At 31.1% G+C, this 21,464-nt stretch overlaps 4 protein-coding genes across 9 annotated transcripts in view; 1 reads left to right on the top strand and 3 right to left on the bottom strand.

The window, feature by feature from the left end:
* The window catches only part of T48 (FU domain-containing protein T48), a 152,027-nt gene extending 148,436 nt beyond the window's left edge, over nucleotides 1-3,591 (bottom strand). The window contains exon 1 of the mRNA XM_065516238.1: nucleotides 3,213-3,591. The gene's annotated coding sequence lies outside the window, so the exon portion shown is untranslated. The remainder of the gene's footprint in view (nucleotides 1-3,212) is intronic.
* Nucleotides 3,592-5,390: 1,799 nt separating this feature from the next.
* Nucleotides 5,391-7,855, bottom strand: PGS1 (Phosphatidylglycerophosphate synthase 1). Its single transcript, XM_065516228.1, has 2 exons — nucleotides 6,510-7,855; nucleotides 5,391-6,253 (listed from the first exon to the last, which is right to left on the bottom strand). The coding sequence occupies exons 1-2, from the start codon at nucleotides 7,581-7,583 to the stop codon at nucleotides 5,834-5,836; spliced, it is 1,494 nt and encodes a 497-aa protein (XP_065372300.1). The 5' UTR covers nucleotides 7,584-7,855; the 3' UTR covers nucleotides 5,391-5,833.
* An 887-nt stretch (nucleotides 7,856-8,742) lies between these two features.
* cal1 (chromosome alignment defect 1) lies at nucleotides 8,743-12,480 on the top strand. Its single transcript, XM_065516227.1, has 3 exons — nucleotides 8,743-8,908; nucleotides 8,982-10,282; nucleotides 10,858-12,480. The coding sequence occupies exons 1-3, from the start codon at nucleotides 8,828-8,830 to the stop codon at nucleotides 12,335-12,337; spliced, it is 2,862 nt and encodes a 953-aa protein (XP_065372299.1). The 5' UTR covers nucleotides 8,743-8,827; the 3' UTR covers nucleotides 12,338-12,480.
* Nucleotides 12,481-15,119: 2,639 nt separating this feature from the next.
* cher (filamin-A) overlaps nucleotides 15,120-21,464 on the bottom strand; it is a 127,746-nt gene continuing 121,401 nt past the window's right edge. For all 6 annotated transcript variants that reach the window (XM_065516224.1, XM_065516220.1, XM_065516221.1 and 3 more), the window contains 5 exons: nucleotides 18,553-18,693; nucleotides 18,297-18,466; nucleotides 16,292-18,116; nucleotides 16,010-16,216; nucleotides 15,120-15,940 (listed from right to left, as the gene is read on the bottom strand). In XM_065516224.1, the coding sequence (XP_065372296.1) occupies nucleotides 15,756-15,940; nucleotides 16,010-16,216; nucleotides 16,292-18,116; nucleotides 18,297-18,466; nucleotides 18,553-18,693 (2,528 nt within the window). In that variant the 3' untranslated portion in view covers nucleotides 15,120-15,755. The remainder of the gene's footprint in view (nucleotides 15,941-16,009; nucleotides 16,217-16,291; nucleotides 18,117-18,296; nucleotides 18,467-18,552; nucleotides 18,694-21,464) is intronic.

Raw genomic sequence — 21,464 nt, 5'->3', positions numbered from 1 at the left:
CGCCTGTCAAACAATTAAAGAAAAGTCCCAGTGACATTTAGTTAGTCAAAAACCACACAACACCACCATCACACATGTGTGTGCAATATGTGTTGTTGATATTTTTATGACATTCACAAATGGTCACTTTATTTTTACACTCAAAGAGAGATGTTTCCTTTAACTCATTCGCCATTTTTTTTTGTTAAGCAGGCCAATTTGCCACCACCAAAGGAAAGTTATAATTTCTTGTTGGAATTTTGTCATAAATTTAGGGATTTTCACTTTCATTTAATTTAGTATGCCATAAAAAGTGGAAGAAGAAATTGTATTATGTATTTTATTTGAAACACTGGGTTAAATCAACAACATTTTTGCAAATTTCCATAAGGAAATACCTTTTTAAATTGTTTAGTGTGTTTCGTCTTCTTTGTTTTATTTTATTTTTTTTAATGAATCACGATCATTATTTATACATATTGGCGTTTTCTAAAGTCATTTCAGATTTATTTTAAAATCTTTAAAATATTTGTTATTAAATGTGGTTTTGTAATGAATTTAAGTCAAAGGGTGGTTCAATAAAAAAAATTGTATAGAAAGTTGGACAGTTTAGAAGTTAAATTTAAGAGTACAAAAAAATATATTTAAAAGAGCTGTACAATAATGATATAGGATATACATATAAATATTTTAATTTAAATTGAAAACATTTTTAACGTTATTATCAAGCCAAGTTTAAATATGCATAACAAAATTAAAAAAAAGTTTTAAAAAACGGGAAAATATTCACTTAAATATCCAGAAACATTTTTTTACAAATATGTAGCAATAAAGAGTTGTATCTTTATTTGTTACAAAATATTAAATTTTTTTAAAAGAAAATTATAAAAATATAAGGACACAAAAGATATATAAATATATGTTGTGGGATCTATAACCAATATTCGAACTGAATAGGAATATTTTCATTATGCAGTGATCAGCAAAAAATGCTTTATTATTCTTTAAATATGCAAAAGCATAATTTTCCAGATTTTTGCTTGAAAAACTTGCCCTGGTGGTTACTGCGTTACTCAATCCGAAAACGAAATTGTGTACTAAATGCATTGGAATTCGAAACAATTTCCTTTCGAATCGAATTAGGGAGTAATCCCCTGGTTTTTATTTATATGTATATTGATTTATGCTGTATGTTATTGTGTTAAAGAATGGGGGGATTTCACGTCAAGTGAACCAACTTTTAAAATCTATGTCTTCTGATGAAATTTACACCAAGGTTTGACGTATTGAATAGTAATTCAGACACAATTATTCAATAATATCGGTCAAGAACTCTCGGAGTTAGAGGGGGTCAAAATTTTAAATTTTGGCAAACATGTGATTTTTCTCATCCATGTAACTTATTACCTATTGTTCTTAGCAAACTGTATCCAAAATAGTTTACATAGCTATTTCTTCAATCTTTCAAAAAAAATAAAAAAAATTTAATTTTTTTTTTCGAAATCAAAAACTTTTTTGATTTTTTTTTTCAAAATGAGCCGTTTTTTCGATTTTAAAAGTTGGTTCACTTTACGTGAAATCCCCCATAAATAATATAATTTCAAAAATAACATCTTCTTTCCTAACACCCTTTATTTATATAGATTTTATTTCTGCTTTGTTTGTAGATATTAAATAAATAAAAATTTGCATTTTAAATTTTTGGTTGGTATGAATTTTGTAATCGTAACATAAAAATTATTGTAAAACATCAACAAAATACAAGACAAATTATAGTGTTTCTTGTGTATTGATCGATGTTTTCAAGATTTCGGTTTGTCTATGTCAGACTGACAGATTTCTTTTCTATCCGCTAGCTACTTTTGACTACTTATTGCTGATTTAATTTAAATATAATTTATTTATTTTGTTCAAGAAATATTTATAAAAACGTGTAGAGTATATAAATTATAGGTTTTATTTATTAATCAGGCTGCTGATATGTCTGTCATTTTTATTTTGGTATTTTTATGTTTAGGGAGGTGATAAATTTAATTGAAAATCATCAGTAACAAAAAAAAAATGAAAACAGGAAATATTTTGTAAGAAATTTGTAAATTGTTTAAATTAAAATGACATAAATTAAATACAGTCATATAGCACGAACTATTTAGCAAATTAATATTGAATACTGAAACTATTTGTGCAAACATCATATAAAACCTAAAGGCATTTTCTTTTCAGGAAAAAATTTTCCTATTTCGGAAGAAGATTACATGTTAATTTATAGGTACCTAGCTACTTATAAAAATAGCTCAATAAATAACTATGAACATTCTAAATTTAACAATTTGTTCAAACTATTGATGTACATATTTCCAAAAATATTTATTGGACAGGCCTTTTAAATAGCTTAAATTTTGAAATATGTATATATCCATTATAGTACAAAAATTATGATTTAGTAACGAAGGTTAGAAAAAAGGCAACATTTTACTATAAAAGAAAACGAAATTTGAATATCAATAGAGTAAGCTTTCATAATATGTACAAATTACTTCTAAAAAATAAAGATTGCACTAAATGAACTCCAAATTTTAAAGGTCTTACATCTTTCGCACGAATACCTATATTATTTTCAAAACTGGGAAACTTTACAAATTGTTAAACTTTGAGATCTAAGATTAAAACTAGTGAAAACATTCCTAAAATTACTAATACATACTAAAAATACATAATAATGAATTAGTTTAATCAAACTAATCACTCCAAAAGTCGTAATACTCCAATATAATGGTGCAAATAGCCTGCCAAAACCAATAAATATTAATTTTTGTCACTAAACAACTAAAATAAACAAAACAAATCAACTTTAGCACAAGTTTAAAAATTAATAACAAATTTTTAATGGACATTTTGCAAGAATCACAAAAATAAACTTAAAATCCAATAAAGAAACTGAATAAATAAACACACAACAATAACAGTAATTATTCAAAAACAATAACAAAACAAATAGTAAACAAAACAACTGAAAAAAAAAACAAATGAGAAAGAGGAAGAGAGATATAGCAACAACAACAAATCTATGTAAATAAACTCTATAAAAGGAAGTTAATTTTATAGTTTGTTTACATTTTTATTTTGAAATTTGCAATAATCCAAAAAAAACGAATGATTAATCCAAAACAAATAAAAGCAAGTGTCAATTAATTATATTTAATTAAACTAAATTAACACAATAATAACAATACCTTTATATGTTTGAACTGGCTGCGAGGTAAAGGTAATCCAATTGTAATTTAGTATCCATTTAATTAATAATAAAATGTTTTCATTAACACTACACTAATAAACACTTGTTTGAGTAGGAATTTTTCTTTTGTAGGTATATTTTTTTTTCATTCAATTAACATTCTTTATATATTTTTTTGCTTTTTAATTTGGGTTTTAAATTATATATTAATAATTTTAATTCGTTTTGTTTTATGCATTTAATAAACAACTTGTAATTTTATAATTTAACAGTTATTTTGTATTAACACGAAACGCGTTTGTTTTTACATCAAAATAAAAACATGAAAATTAACGACACGCGCCACTACGCCAATACAACTAACTTCTTTGACCGATCGAGAGAAACTAAATAATAAAAGAGAATGTTGAATTGGTTACACTGTTGCCAACTTTTGTTCAGCACGGAAAAACGTCAAATTGTGATACAAAAACCGCTACATAGCATAAGAAACCGCTAAATTTTTGTAAATTAACGAGAACATTTTTAAAATAACTGTAAATCAAATTAATATGTATTTTTAAATAAAATAAATAAACTAATCAATAACCTATTTACATACACTTATCATCAAAATACAAAAAGCTGTTTACATATACTGTGAATTTTATTTTATATAAATAACATAGTTCCTGATTATTATATATGTAAAAAATGCCTCTATGACATATCAAAAAAATAATTTTTGAGGCACCCAAATTTCAGAAAATGGAAAACATACTTAAGAGATATTCGAATTTCATTTTAAATTTTTACCCACCCTAGTCCAGTTTTTTTGATAACAGCGAGTTCTATTTTTCTTTTGTTTGGCTAGCAACAAATGTATATGTCAAACAACAAAATATTTGTTTCAAAATCGCGACTTTCTCCAAAGTTATATGTATTTGAATTTAAAAAAATGTTGCATTTTCGCTAGGTTTTTGAAAAAAAGTACCTTTTTTCTTTTTTAAAAAAATTCTAAGAATTTATACTTTTTGAAAAGCTAACTTTACATTAAATATTTTATACTGAGGGGACCAGGTCCATCCAAAAAACGCCTATTTTTTATGTAAAATTCAAATTTAGGGCAAAAATTCTCAAATCGCAAAAATAAAGTATCTCATTTTTGGTGGCCAAATACACTTTTTTGGGAATTGCGGGATTCATGATACCAAATTTTAAAATTTGTATTTATTTTTCCATTTTCAATAGAAAAATCTCTATAAATAAAAATTTAATTTCAGTTTGAAAAATTTGTATCTTTGCAAAAACGAAATAAAAAACATTTTTTTCATATATTTCAAAAAAGTATTCCATGAATTTTTTAATTGTCACAGGTTATATATAATTTTTACAAATAGACAAAATCCCCTATCCATTGATATACATATGTATAACATGTCTACCTCATGTTTTTTACGTGGCTCACCAACGGTTACTGCAAGAATTTTCTAGTTTTTTTTATTGAATTCTTTCTCTATTTTCCTTGGCTATCGGTAATTGAAATGTCCAATTTGGATATGGTTTGGACTCAGTAATTAAATTTTTATGTTCTTCGTTGGAATATAAAAATCCCACAAAAAATAAGTTTATCAATTTTGTATCATTTTCTGGCACATTTGTAAATATTTTATTTTTTTGTGTTTAATTTTTCATTTAATTTTGTTAGATTTATTTGTTTCTATTACTACAGGGCCACAGGTCCTACTTATGAAATGAATTGTTTTTATTTCAAAATCTGTAGGGTAATTTGTATGATTTATACATGGAAATTCAAATATCCCTGCTAAAATAGCGGTAACTTTATTTTCCAACCAATTAACACTTGAAAGCGCTAGAATTAAACAAAAATCGTTTAAATTGCCAAGACTGTTGACACACTCAGACACAGAGTTGTAATAAAGCGTATTTATAATATTTTGTATTGCAGAGTGGCCAAGCTTTTTTTCAAAAACCACTCAATTAAACTCACTCATTTTGTAATGAGTGCAGAATTTAACAATATGTAATTTTGATTTTTTACCGACGTCCAACATAAATTTGAAATTGTAAGAATTTTCATTAAATTTAAAGTAACTTTTAATAGGAATGAAAGTGTTTTTTACAATTTCTTTAAATTTTGACTTCGCTAACACATTTATTAAATAAAACTCTTAAATTTTCTTTAAACCATATTTTAATAATAATTATTATAAAATGTATTTGCTTTCTTTTAAACATAAATACCCAGAATATATACTATTTACACAAATAACATATTTCCTTTTAGTAAGCTAAAACAATCAAGTAGTTAAAATATATTTGGTTTTATATACTAAACGCGCACTCATCGGAAAATTAAACAAAATAAGCGTTAACTGAGGTATTAATCCACAACATACAATCAATCAATAATGAACAAAAGAATTTTTAAATGGCATTTTTTTGTAATTTTAAATCTAGGAAGCATCTTGCGAAGGCATTCGATATTAGTTTTTAAGTTAAGTAAATAATTTTTAATTCAATTCTACGCTATTTATCAAATATTCTTGCTTTTCAATCATCAATAATATTTTTTTTTTTTTAACAAAATGTCTTTGTCTTTTGATAATTTTAAATAGTTTAGAAAAAATTTCTAAATAAACCCACTACAGCCTGAACCCATCGCGGTACCGGTCTAGTAGTTATTTGTTTTTCAGCCGTAGATGAGAGACTGAACAAACGTTCATTTTCATGTTGTAAACTTTGACTTAGGCTCTGATTGTTGGTGACTAGACACACTTGAGTTTCCAAATCACGATTCACTGAGCGTTCACCGAAGTTGGAGGAACCGATTAAGGTGAGGTTGGGCAAATTTGATTGAGGTAGGTAGTACCAAAGTCCTTTTGCATGATAAGTCCAGCCTTGTTTTTCATATTCGAAGAAATTTATACGATGATCTTGCTTTCTTCGCACTAAACTTTCGTAAAAGCTTTTTGCTATTAGTGTGTAAGCGGCTGGTATGCCACCAGCTGGTCCCTTGGCGCCTTGAAATCCATTGGCCTAAAAAGAAAAAAATATTTTAATTTAAAAAGTCCCAAAAAAAATACTAATACATTCACTTAGGTTATTGACAATTGAGTTTGGAAATATAAATAGAGACGACACAATCCGATTTGTCAAACAAAAATACAACAAAGCATATGTCTGATACTGATTTTTTAGATTTCTTGTACAGAATTTCAAAGTAAAGCTTTTTCTTTATAGAACAAAATTCCTCGTTAAAGTATGATTTTTTTTTATAGATTACTTCACTTACATTAGGATGTGCCATTAGTATACTGCATTGTGCCAAACATTTGTGCGTTAATGTATCCATGTATTCTTGTGTCAAATTGAAATAACCGGTAGCCAATTTAAGCCTTGAATCTTGTACACAATTAGACAGCAATCTCTTAGTTACCACACTGTCATGGTGTATACCGATTTGTCCCATTTCTATTAAGGGAAATATCCAGGTATCTGCATCATTAGTCTTACTGCAAGCCAATTGTTGAGTCTGATAGACCTGTTGAACAAATTCGGTGACGCGTTTCTTGGCACGTTTAATAAACTCCTCTTTGGTGCCTTCATACGGTAAAATTTTCCAATTGCGATGTAAAACCACTTCAGAGTCTTGTCGCACGGCCAGACTGAACTCTTGAACACGTGATATGAATTCGGCATAGAAATCGGCCAGTGGCTTATCTTCGATGAGTATGTAACGATCTTGTCTATTGGTAAAATAATCATTTGAAAGGTTGGCTCCTGAAATCAAAACTGCATCGTCGAACAAGTAGACTTTCATGTGTTGCAGACCCAATAACTCATTCCATCGGGGTGGTGCCAAACGTTTTGTCATGCCCCTAAGGTTGGGTGTATGGTATAGACTTAGCTGCACTTGTTCACCAAAATCCTTTAACAAAGGCAAAAGCATAGTCTTGGAATTAGTCTCGCCCCGAGTACCTCTCGTAAAATCCAAGAGAACATTTATTCTCAAAGAAGCCTGTTGCTGTAGACTTTTCCTTAAAGTTTGCACAAAGTTATTTTCCAATTGTCCCGTACCCAAATACAGACTCGCCAACACAATACGTTCTCTAGCTGTTGAACTTCTCTGTACGAGTGTATCATAGAAATGTTTGGGTTCATTTATAACATGTATTTGTTCGCCTTTTAATGGGAAACAAGGAGCTACATTTTGCAGCCAGGCTAAACTCTCCAGACCCGCTGCAGTACCTGTACTACTACCAAAACCACTAGTCAACACTTGTGGCGTTTGTTGTAGGCAGCCAATTAAATCAGCCGGTTGATTTAATGGCTCCGCAAACGATGAGAAAAAACGTCTTAGAAACATTTCCGCTGTATAGATAATTAGATGACCTTTCCCTCTTAGACTTTTGCTATTCTTTTTTTTATTGTTTTTATTTTCAAAATTTGGCTGTTAAACACTTTCACTTCAGGGCTTCGAATGCGTTTTTGGTTTCAAAAAAGTTATTTTTAGACTTTCGTTTTTAAAGTGCAATTATTGTATCGTTTTATGATTTTTATTGTAGAATATTTTGTGCTCATGCTATTTATTTATTATTTTTATTTTCTGTTATGTTTTTCAATGAATTCAACACGTTTTTTGTTAAAATTAAAGTCGTCTTTCATAATGTAATCTGCAGTAAAAAAAACTTGTTAATGAAAGCTGATAAAAAAAAATGAATTTTGTCAACACAGGGTTGCATTTATTTAGTAGCATAAATGTCATCTGTTGCACTCAGAGTGATGCCAGATTGAGTATTCGCGTAATTTCACACCCAATAGGCAGATATTTTACGATAAAATCATAAAAGAAGTCAGAATATTTGCAGTTCATTATCATTAGTTTTTGCATTAATATGCATAATATTAGCGTTCGCAAAAACCTTTTTGCATTTTGAATTTTGTAGGAAAACCAAAAGTATTGAAAACCACTATTTCGGTTTATAAAAATTTATTTCTATCTAAGATTTTCATGAAAATGTGGTTTTGATGACAAAATACACAGCAAACAATACTACACCTGTGGTAGAAAAAAATCCACTATCTTTAATAAATAGTGCAAAATTTTAAAATTAAACTATATGTAGAATTTAGCATCGGCCTTAAAAATATATTGTAGAATAAAGAATTCAATATTCCTTATTTTTTGCTTGTTTTCTAATATAGAGCGGTTTTAATATAGTCCCCCGATATCCTTTCTATGTAAATAAAAGAAAAATAATGGTAACAGTTATTAAATGAAAAACATATGTGCTTCAACTTGAATAAGTAGCTAATTCAAGTTGAAGCACAGTTAAGAAACTTTCCATTGTTTTTCAATCAGTTCATATATTAAACATCTTGATAAAACAGTCTACTTCCAATCTGTTGGAGGATTTATATATTTTTTCCACTTTTGTTACAAACGTTTGAGGGTTAATCGAATGCATCTCTGTTTGTTTTGATCCTGAAATTTTAGTACTTTTCAAAACAACACTGTATGACGCCACTTTTTAAAAGAAAGAAAATTGTTGAAATAAATCTATACTGTTTTTTCAATTAATATTTGCATTTATTTTAGATGTTTTCATTATGAGTTGCAAATTATTTGATTTGGAACATTTGCAACAATTAACTTATGAAAGATCAAAGACTTGGGCCAGTTTTTTGGATGTAAGTTGATAAACAATCACTTGTAAGACAATTTGTACAAAGGCTTTTTCTTTGTTTTGTTTTACCCTTTTAGAATGTAGCCAAAAATGAAACACTTGAAGAGATTGACATTAACAACCTTGATAAAGTTTATGGACCCGAATTTGATGAGGATGATACACATGAGGAGTTAGCCTCAATGGAAGATGATGAGTGCGACGATGTCACTGTAGATTCGGAGATTTTAAAAAACGTCACTAATACAACAAGATTTTCATTGCTGTTCAATAATAAAACATTGGCTCTACCGGAGGGTGCAAAAAGTGAAGAAAATAACAAATTATTTGATATTTTTAATCAAACTATTCCCGTAATTAATGAACACAATCGCCAAATGAAAGAGTCTGGTTTTGAAAGAATTCTAAGTACATTTGACAAACAGAAAATCGAAGATAAAGTTGGCAGCTGGTTAAATCGTCACAATACATTGTATGGAGGTGACAACACTCTGCTGTATACAGTCTCCAAAATGAAGGACTCTAAAAAAAAAGAATATCAAACAAAGTCAGCAACTAGACTGGGAACTGGCAATAGATCTTGTAGAACTCGCAGCCCCAATAAGAAGGAAGTCAGTAACGATTCTGATGATTCCTTACAATCTGGAGAGACAGCTAGATATATACGCTCCAGTAGAGCTGGTGCTATTAAAAATGCTTCCTCTACGACAACCATGATTAAAACTTATCGAATGGTCAGGAGCACCAGAGAGGCTCTACGCGAAAAGTATGCATGCGAAAAAGCCGACGACGAATACCATCTTAAATCTGTACGGCATCGTCGTCGATTTGCCAATGACTTGGAATATCATCATAATCATTATGACCTGGCACGATTACAGAAATCACGTAAACATGAAATGGCAACGCTGCCACCGCCATCATCAGTTCACAAAGATAGACGTAAAGTGTTGCGCAAACGTACATATAGCAACAGTTGTAGTACTATAGATTCATCTTCCGACTCAGATCAGTACTATGATGAAGATCGTCGATTTCATCGTAAACATCTGGCATCTTGTTGTAATCAGCATCACTATTCAGCGCGTCGTAATAATTATACATCGACGACTGCACCTAAAAATGTTGCTAAAAGGGTATCACAACGTAGTGCCGTAAAAATGCCTTCGGCTCGTTTGAATCGTATGTACTACTATACACATTCCCAAACAAAATCGTTGTCGTCGTCATCATCATCGACTTCAGCATCATTTAGCAGTGCATCTGATAGACGTCGGGCCATTAAGAATAATTGCAACTTTTATACGGACAATAGACCCTGTAGACGTGAATCGGATTGTCGCTGTTGCAACGAAAGGAACTTGTGCGAGGAATACAAGTAAGTTTTATTTTTTAAGAAAATCTATAAACTAATAAATAACCTGGGGCCGAATTACCGCATTCGATATCGAGTAAATTCGATCGTAATTTTCTTATTTGAAATTTAGTACATTTTGTTATAATTACGATATCTAAATTATTTTTCGATACGATAGTTCATTCGATCACGAGTGCGGTAATTCGGCCCCTGATTAAGGCGCAGTATAGCCAAAATATTAAGGTTTAACTTAAAATATAATTCGTATCCGCATTTGTTTCGTACTAGATTAAAAAAAAATAGGATTAATTTGTAATTCTTTTGGATTTTGACCTATCAATTGAATATTTGGAAAAGTTTCCATTGGATTGTCTACCGATGTACATTCACTTTACTCTGTTTCTATGGATTATTCTTTATAAAAACAAGTTAGCACTCTTGATTTTATGTGAAATCAATCATTCATTATGTGAAATCAATCATTCATTTGTATTTGTGAAATCGTCGACCATTTCGTACTATTGTTTATTAAATCCACAATGAGAATTCCCAAAAATAACGTTTTATAATATAAATATTTGTTTACTTTTTTCCAGACATGTTGCTGACACATCTACTGATGAATGGTACGTTGAAAATTGTTGTTCACCCAAAAAATCCCTAAAAACTCCATCTTCTTCGCACTCAAACCCCACCTATAAAGCGTTGACTTATGAAACCGAGCAACTGCCCGTATTAACTGAGAAAATGGATGAAGATGACACAACTAAACAAAATAAAAAAACAATAAGTTTGAAGAATGCTTCCGTTAAAAGACCTAAACAGAAATCGAAAACAACTAAATCAACAACTACTTCAAATGCTGCCTGTACAATTGAAGATGAAATTTTCGATCGGGAACTACAAATGGCCATAGAAGCCTCAAAGGAATTATATGAAAAAGAACAAGAAACTAAAACTAACCAGGATAGTGTAAAGACAAAAGAAAAACATGAAATAATACCCACGAAACCTTTAAGGAAGACTTCAAAAAAGACTGACCAGAAGCAAAATGAATTCAAGGAACAAAAAAAGAGTACTGCACGCAAAAGAGAAATCACTAAAAACCGCAGTGCCATTGACAAAGAAGATGAAGTTATTGAAAAACTACCAAAATTATTGGATGAAGTGAAAGTTGAAATCATAGATCTGAGTGACGATGATAAAAACTTTATTCGGCCTAAACCAGTATCTGCAAAAATGCCAGCAACGAAAAATAAGAATTCAACAATAACTACAACGGAAGAAACATTTTTTGCACCCACTCCAACTCAAGTTATTTGCAATTCCACTGCCTTGTCTTCTAAGAGCACGGCCTATTGCAGGCAAATTACAGATAAGTTGCCCGGAGAAGATAATGAATCAAACAAAGTTAGCAAAACAAAAAAATCTAAAATACAATTATCTCTTAAGACTACTAAGAAAAAGGCCACATCATCCTCGTCTACAATTTCGGCCAACAAATTACAAACTAAAAAGACTGCTGCCAGTACTACGGTGACCTCGACCACTATACGTTCGCCAGAAATAAATTCTACCTTAACTACAACAGAAACCCAAACAAAAGAAATAATTCCAGAAGTTGAAATGAGTTCTGATGAACTTAGTGATTGCACTCTAGTGACGTCTACCACAAATATCGAACCACCTCCTTTAATAGAAATGCAACCAAAGCTAGAGGACTCCCAGCCACAAGATGCAACTCTAAACTCAAATTATCCACGGACTCAAAAGGGCATTCTTATTTATGCTCCTCAGAATCGTTCTATGGTACCAGCTCACAGTTTTACCAATGATGGTTATTTTACCATCACCAAAGAGCATTTAAGCAGTGTTATTGGTGAGAAACCAGCTGAGAAATTCCTTAAATATTATATTGGCCGTAAACGTTTCAATCGTAATTCCACCATATACTTTAGACCTCCAGCTGGTCGTTCATTGGACAGTAATAATATGTCCTCCTCTTCGGATAGTGATGATGACTTGGATAGTTTGGGACAATATGGTGATCTTTATGAATCTCTTAATAAATCCTAGGAAAGCAACAGAAATAATTAAATAAAAAAATAAATATATTTAATAGTTTTACGTTGAAAATTTATATGTAATGCCCATTATTAAGTGTTTTATGTAAGAAAAAATACAAATGTTAAATAAATATTTTAATTGTAATGTTAAAATTACCTTATATTGTCCCCTTAATAAAACAATAGTGTATAATTTTTTTGCCATTTCGAAATAATTGAGTTTAAAATTTTTGTGTTAGTAGACATCTGGAACAAAAGTAACATTTCAATTTATATTTTGACCCACTTTGTGGAAGTAGAATTTCACCAAATTTTGACCAGATATAGAATCAGTTAAGCAGATAAAAAAATAATGGCGTATATGCTTATACACTATTGTTTTATTGAGGGGACGAATATGTTCATATTTTTTTATATTTTTCATATTTTATATGTTGCAAATAGTCTTCAGTCGTCGATAGTTCTTTCCTCAGCTATCGCCGTGTTGACAATATTTGTCCGAGTGAGTCTCTGGCAGTTTATTAGAGAAAATCAAGTAAAATTTATCATAATTTTGTTTGAGATTATGGCATTTCATATCGAGCAAGGAATTTAGTACATTTTATTATACGAAGAAAATTAACTTAAAATTAAATGAAACTAAGATGAGGTCAATTACTTTTTGTTATGTTTATCCTTATAGTATTGATTGGTACCTTTGGTAAAACGTTGTTTTGATAAGAATCCATTCCTGCCTTTTGATATGAAATAATGACTTAAATGTACCTGTTACTTTCTATATTCAGTAACAGTTGTTACCAGTATGGAAATATCGCTCATATCTAATAGATGTCAACTGGCAACTGAAATTCGGTTGCCATCAATAATCGACCATTAAAATTACCAATAATAGAAAATCAAGTTTTTCTTTAAAGAAAATCATCAAATAAAAAAAAAACATTTAAAACACTAAAATTCGTCGAATCTGGCAATATTGTTGACAAGATTCTTGTTATGTACTTCTCTTATTCAAATAAGCAAGATTTCCGGTTGCTCATTAAATTTTGTTAACTTACTTCCGGTTTGTTTCATCAAATATATTACTTTTTGCACACACAGTTGTTTATTTATGGCACTTAATTGAGTACCATTTCAATGACATTTCCCTTTTTTGTTTTTAGTTCCTTTGACGTTTCCTTTCAGTTTTGTTGTTGTGTGTAAATGATATTGGCGGTTTTTTAGTTAAGTTTTTCCAATTGTTGAAAAAGGAAAGTGAAAATCTAATTTATGTGTCTAATAATAATGCAAAGTGTTGAAAATCTATTAAAAATTAAAAAAAATATCAAAGAAGCAATATGAAATTGTATAAATATGTAAATGTAATAATATGTAAAGTTATTAACAAAAAAAGAGGTATAACACCCACTTGTTGCTAAAAGTTTATTAATTTTTCCTTTTATGGAGTGTAAAATTATGTGTAAAAAAGAAAAATTGGTTTAAAAATTTGCTATTTTAATACAAAATATTCCTATCAAAGTTAATAAAGAAGTATTATAAAGTTGCTTTAAATACAAGTGTTCTGTTGCCGGCCGGCACCCAACTTTTAACCGCAAAAGTTCGTAGTGGTTTTTGTTATTGCAATTAGTGATTTGTATATAAATATTTTATTTGAAGACAGTAAATTTGGAATAAGCTATTGAATTTGTATAAAAATATGTAATAATACTAGAAAAGAGGTGTAATTGCCCACTTGCTGCTAAAAGTTTATTAATTTTTCCTTTTAGGAAGTAAAATTTGTTTTGATAATTTATTATTATAAAGTTGTTTTAAATAAGTTTGAAATAAGTGTCCTGTTGGACGGCCGGCAAATAAGCAGCACTTAACCTGTAGCCACAATTAGTGATTTGTGTATAAATGTTTTACTCAAAGAAAGAAAATTTTGAAAAATATATCTGTGCATTAGAAAAATGTAAGACAAGTAGATAAATACTTATGTTATCAGGTCTTAGGCAAAGTCTTTAGGAGTTAAGGAGCTTTAAATATTATAAAATGCTGTTAAGAAGGTAAGTGTTTAAGTATTTTATTGCTGTTTCCCCATAAAGGACATACATGTGTATGTACATTAGGGTGGCCTCGTTTGTATGGAGGAAAAATAAGGTGCCGATGTCCCCAACTATAATGAAAGCTTATTTTTTTTGGTGAGATTTTGATGAGCTGGATTAAATCTTACAGAATACTATTTTTACTTCATATTTTATCGTGTGAAAGGCCTTTGAAATGAGCTTTAATTGCAGTATTAGAAAATTTCAATTAGTTCAAAAATATTTAAATATTTTTAAATTTTGACATAGAATTGTTTTAAATCATATAAATTTACCGAAACATTTTCTTTTGCTTTTCGAAATTCAATCTAGTTCGAATTTTATTTGAATTTTTCGAAACCTATAATATCTCCGAGCTGATCTTAGATATATATTCATGACAAATCATAATATGGATATCAAAGTAAGAGTAATTTCTTAAGGATTCCAAACACATAATCAGGTAGTATGTGATGAAAAACGATTTAGATGCAAAAACAATTTCAAAACGACAAAAGGAGTGATGTGTTTGTTTGAAATGAGTGATGGATGTGTTACTTTATTATGCTTTATAGTAAAGATAAAAATATAATTTCTTGAATACAGTTTTGTATTTAATATATTTTATTGTTTCTTATTTAAAACTAATATTCTTTATACATAATTGATATTAACCTTCATTGCCTTTTACAAAAACATAAGCCCCAAAATTGTATCCCATTGAAAACATAATTTAATTTTTTAAATATTTTATTTATAAATAATTACTTTATATTTGAAAAAAATATCATAAAAAACATAAAAACATAATATAATAATTAATATATGTATGGATAACAGAAATACATTTTGTTTTTTTTTTATTTAATTATTTTTACTTTAAATTATAATTTATTAATGTGTTTTAAAAAAAATAATTAATTATGTATTTAAAAATGATATTGCTTTATATATGTATAGTTAAAAACAAACAAAAAAAAATTAGATTAGATTTAATATAAAAAAGGACACACAAAAAGGATAAAATAATTTACGATCTTAAAAAAAAACACAAATTTCAACTTAAACGACAAGAATTTTAATTTCTTTGATTTTTTTCGAGAATATGAAAGAAAAACTAAATGAAAAATGATTTGTTAATTCCTTCATATTATATACAAAAACAATTTTTAAAAAAATTATTAATTAAAAGGAAGCAAAAACTTAATTTTAAAAGGTATGGAAGTGGAAATTATTTAGATAAAATTTCTCAAAATGTTTTCAAAAAGAGTGTTTTGAAAAAGCAAGATTTTCTTGTTTTGCTTATAAAGGGGGGTGTTGGTGGAGGTGTTGGAGGTGGAGTTTTGCTTAAGGGGTTTGTGTAACGACTTAGACATCAATTTGGAAAGGTGAGCCGGGAATATGATCATCACCCCATTTGACTATTAAAATATATTGGCCACGATCACGTACCAAGTAGCTAACATTGTAATTATTGCGGCCAGTGTGTTTAATGCTGAATTCCTCGCAGGGACCCTTAGGACCATACATACCCACATACAGGATATTGTTACCTGTGAAATAGAAAAATTAAAAAAATGATGTAATCGCTAAAATATTAAAAAAAATAATTAACAACTTACCGGCATCTGTGGCATTAATGGTGAAGGTATTTGTCTTGCCCATAAAGGCCTTTTTCAAGCCCATACCCTTGGATGTTATCACTGAGGCATCAGACTTGAAGTGAGGCAAAACAACACCACTGTGTTTGCCACCCTTTGATACCTTTTGCACGGTTTCTACCACAACAGTAGATGTTTCTTGAGAACCCTCATCAGCCAATTTATCACCTAAACAAGCAGTTTAATATACACAAGTTAAAGAAATGAGTACTACAGGCAAATTTAAGTTTTTCAATAACTTACCTTCACAGCTTACTCTGAATGGAGAGCCAATAATATGAATGTTGTTATATTTCACTGAAATAAAGTGATCTCCAGGCAGCAAGGGAGTGTAATGTACTTTATAGCCTTCTTCGACTTCAGTACAATCCATGGACACCTTTGAAGGACCATCAATGGCAACGGCCAAGGTACCGACACCAGCATTGCAGGTATTGATAATGAAATCTTGTCTTTGACCGGTCTTAATTGCTTCCAAACCAGAGCCGGCGGCATGTACAGCTGCGGGATCGGCAACATCCTTGCCGACCTTAATGCGGAAGGGTGAACCAGGAATATGAACACCATTGAATTTGACATGGATGGCGTGAATGCCATTTTCACGTGGGTAGAAACGTACGGAGGTCATTTCACTGTCTATGGCTTGGATGAAACAATCATCGTCGGTTCCAGAGGGAGCGACAATCTTGGCATCCAATTCACCCTTGGCGCCGTTCTTGCGCACCATAAACTGATAAGGAGCATCAGCTTGAATGTTGCCTTCGGGGAATTGCTGTACCTCCAATTTGTGAGCATCGCCAGCATCAGGGGAAACGTAGACCTTGAATGGTGAATCGGGAATATGGCGATCGTTGAATTTCAAACCAACACGGTATTCACCGGGTTCAGTGACTTTGTATGACACATCACAGGAACCGTCCTTGCGATCCTTGAATTCAATCTCAGCCTTGCTGGGACCTTCAACAGAGATGGCCAATGAACCGCCACCGGCTTCACGGGTCCAGACATTGAATGCGCAGGGCAAACCAACAATACCACGTTCCAAACCGCTGCCGCCGGCCTTGACCAAATGGCTGCCAAAGTCATGTAGGGGACCAACAGTGAATTGGAAGGGAGAGCCGGGAATGTGCATATCCTTATAACGAACAGACACAGTGTGGACGCCCAATTCCTTGGGTACGAAATGAACGGAATAAAGACCATCTTCAACTTCTTGGATTTCAGCATCTTCAGTCACATTGCTGGGTGAAGTAACACGGGCGGCCAAATCGAATGAAGTAATGCCAGGCATCTTGAAGGTCAATTTACATTGACTGCCGATCTCAGTTACTGGCACAGCATCACGTTCTCTTTGAATCTTCTCACGTTTACGGTTGCTACCCTCGCCAGCAACCTTAACGGTGAAGGGTGAACCTTCAACGTGGTGATCAGCGAATTTCAAGTTGACAATATAGTAACCTGGCTCAGTGGGCTTGTAGGAGATATTCAAAGTGCCATCATCCTTATCAGTACACTGAATTTCAGCCTTGCTGGGACCTTCAATGGAAACTGACAAACCACCATAACCGGCATTGCGAGTATCCACAGAAAATACATTCTCGGTATGGGTCTTGCCTTCCTTGAGACCAGCACCCGATACCTTAACCTTCTTGGCATCACCAACTTCACGCTCCATAACGGTGACCTCGAATGGTGAGTTGGGAATATGTCTGCCACTGCGCTTAACGGACACCATGTGTGTGCCGGTTTCACGGGGTGTAAAGGAAATGCCAATGTTACCAGTTGGCATACGTTTCAAGAAGCAAGGTTCCTCCAAGCCGCTGGGTGCCTGAATGGAAGCATTCAGAGCGCGCAAATCGGCATCGGTAATTTCACCGGGCATAGTGACTTCGGAACAAGAACCCACAGAGATTTGATTACGTTTGCGACCTTCGCCGGTAACCTTGGCAACGTAGGGAGAACCCTTAATGTGTTTGTCACCGAAACGTACGGCGACATTGTATTCACCGGGGGCAGTGGGTAGATATTGAACGGAAACGGTGCCGTCTTTGTTGTCGTGATAGTTGATCTGTAATAAGAGGTAAATAGTGGAATTAAAAGGAGTTTGGGAAAGCCAAGTAGTAACTGATCAAAATAAATTAAATGTATTAAGCATACAAATTTGAACGATTTTCTTTTCGAATCGAATTACAAAATAACCTGCCAGGCTTTTTAGTTCTTAAAACTTTTAAAAATCAATAGTACTTACATCAACTTTGCTGGGGCCTTCAACAGCCATGGTCAAACCAGCAGCACTGGCACCCTTGGTGGAGATGGTGAAATTGCAGGGTTCACCAGTAACGCCATGAGTCAAGCCGGGGCCATAAGCGGTCACATAACCGGAAGTAATCGAATCAACATGGAATTTGAAGGGAGAACCTAAAAATTTAATACAACACATTAAACATTGCTCATTTTTAAAGATCTTGCTAATCTAAATCATTATGCTAAACGAAAAATCGTACCTTGAACAGCTTCACCATTATATTTCACTACCAATTCATGTGTGCCCTCTTCTTTGGGATCGTATTTAACCGAAACGGTACCATCACGATTGTCTTGAATAATGGGCTTGTCAATTTTACCGCTAGGCATTTTTACTTCAGCTAGAAAGAGAGCAAAACAAATAGGGAATTGTTATTTAAATTGTTATGTTAAAGGAGTTCAAAAAAAAAAATAAAAAAAAATATGGCTTAACCATAAACACAAGAGATTTGAGATTATAAAAACAAGTAAAAATTTAAAATTTGATTTCAATGACGAAAATGTGCGTTTAAAATTATATTTTTAAGTTCAACCAATTGTTAATTCAATCAGGTTTTATTCAATTATGATTGTAATTAAGTTTATTGAGCGAGAAATGTCTGTATTTACAGTATTATTTCAGCAGATATTCATTTTGATATGTTGCCAATCGAATGAATCGATTTTCTTTGTTGTGGTAATCGAATATATTGTTTATAAAATGATTTCTTGTTTCTTATATCGAAAAAATCTATGGATATAATTAGAGTTGTCAAATATTCGACATATTTTAAAAACCGGTTTTCGAATAATTCGAAAAAGCTTAATTTTTAAAAACCGGTTCGAATAACCGGTTTTTAGTCTTTTTTGTCAAATTAAGAATTGAGGTAAAACAAATTAAAAAATCGTTCAGTCAATAATTCGGTATCTTGGGAACTATTGCAGATATTGTTACTAAATTTCACATGGTATGAGCTGAGGTGTTTTCGTTTGTTCAGCTTCCTTGGGCCAATGGGGGCCACTGCGTAGCTGACATTTTGAGCTGACATTTTGAATATAAATAGTCCTTGAGAAGATCTACAAAAAACGTTTACAAGTGTAGGTTATCTCTATTAGTTGAAGAGATATTCAGGTTTATTGATTTATTTTTTTTCAATTTTGCTCGATCTTTTTATGGTTTTTTAGATATGGCGGGCCTACGGAGGGTCGAAATTTAAGCATGAAATCTTAAAATATTCGATTTTGTCGAATATAATATTTCGAGAATAACTCGAAAACTGTCCTTTTGTAAAAACCGGTTTAAAAAACCGGAAAATTTGAATAAAAATCGAATAATTCGAAAACCGGTTGGCTACTAAATAAAAATCAACGATTAGGAACTCTAGTTGTAATTGAAATCTGTTGAAATATTTTATTAATTATTTAATTGAAAATAATTTAATTACGAGTATGTATATTCATAGGGCAACATTGAGACCAGAGTTAGGTTTTTGTATTGCTACAACAAAATATGTGTTATTCAATGTACTGTTGTTATTAAGTACCCCAAACTTCTTTTTACTTAACAGCTGTCATTTTTCAACAATTAATTTTAAATACAATAGATATTTTCAATATTTATTTTAAGATGGCCATAAAAATTTAAACATACAAACGGTTTTCTTTTGTGTTTTTTATAAAATTTATTTATATGCGTATTCTGAATGATTCATTTCAGAAATATTAAATATTTTGAAAATTTATGAGTTTGCATTATCTATACATTTTAATTACTATGTTTTGTTGATGTTATTTTTTTTTTATATAAAAAATAGAAAATAGATTTTGTTTATGAAAAACAAAATCATATATCAAAACAAGTTTATATTGAAAATGACAATAATATGCATTGCTCGAGTTCGGGCAGAGAAGGAAATGGAGGAAAATTTTAAATATTTTTAGAATTTGAATTATTTTTAGGAAGAATATAAGTATGCATGTATAAATAAGAGTGTATAGATGACTATACAGCAAATTATTTTTATATTAACATCAACATTTATAAATGGTTTTAAGTTTCAAACATAGAGGAAAAAAATTGTGTGCTAGAAAACTTTAATGAAAATAAATTTAAATAATTGTTATTGAAAATCTATAAAGTTTTTAAATTTTTGGAAAAAGCGTTCTTTCACTGGATTTTTTTTAAAACAATTTGTAATAGATTTAGTTAGAGACATAGATCGGAAACTCAATTGTCAAAAACCTATGTGGTGAGGATGTATTAGTAAAACAAAACAACTATTTGAAAACAAAAAAACACTCGTATGTGTAATGATTTTGAGTAATTTTTTAGTTTGAGTTTTTTTCTAATTTCCGCTCTTTGAGTATTTTTGTATGTCTCTAACTAAAGATTAGTTAATCTAAGGGAAGCATAAAATTACTTCATGAAGATTGTTGTCAAACTAAACTAGAGCTTGCAAAATCATTGGGAGCTACTCAATTAGCAATTTGAAAACGATTGCAAGCAGCAGAATTCATCCAAAAGCAGGGAAATTGGGTATCATAGGAATGGAAGCTGAGAGACCTTGAATTTTGTATGTCTGAAATGCTGCTTGAACGCTATAAAAGAAAATCATTTTTGCACCGAATCATTACTTGAGCTGAAAAGTAGATACATTACTATAACCCGTAAGAGATCGTATGTGAAGCCTGGTCAGCCAGCCGGATCGTCACCAAGTATTTGACATTCCCACGATCGCCGGTTCTACGCACCGGAATGATCCGAGTTCACTCGGCCAAGGGCTGTCAACTCAGCAAACATTGCTGCTACAACAACAAAACACCAAGTATTTGGTGGGAGCAAAAGGTTCGTTTTGCAACTGATTCGTTTGAAGCCGATAAACGCCCAGACTTGAAACCGTAATATTCCATCATAACAACGCTCGGCCACATGTTGCAATATCTGTCTTGCCCCGTCCGACAACTATTTTGTATCGATCGATGCAGATCGCTCGATAGTTTTTTTGGGTTCCAAGTCAGTTGACAAAGAAGAATTACTATTGAAATAATCGAATTTTACTAAAAAAGACTGAAGCATTCAATTAGCAACAAATTCGGTTATCACAACCAACAATTCTTTCAAAAGCATTTAAAT

This window comes from Calliphora vicina, chromosome 1 (assembly GCF_958450345.1).
Source record: "Calliphora vicina chromosome 1, idCalVici1.1, whole genome shotgun sequence".
NCBI lineage: Eukaryota > Metazoa > Arthropoda > Insecta > Diptera > Calliphoridae > Calliphora > Calliphora vicina.
The sequence above is the reverse complement of the archived record's forward strand: the minus strand, read 5'-3'. Positions and strand labels throughout refer to the sequence as shown.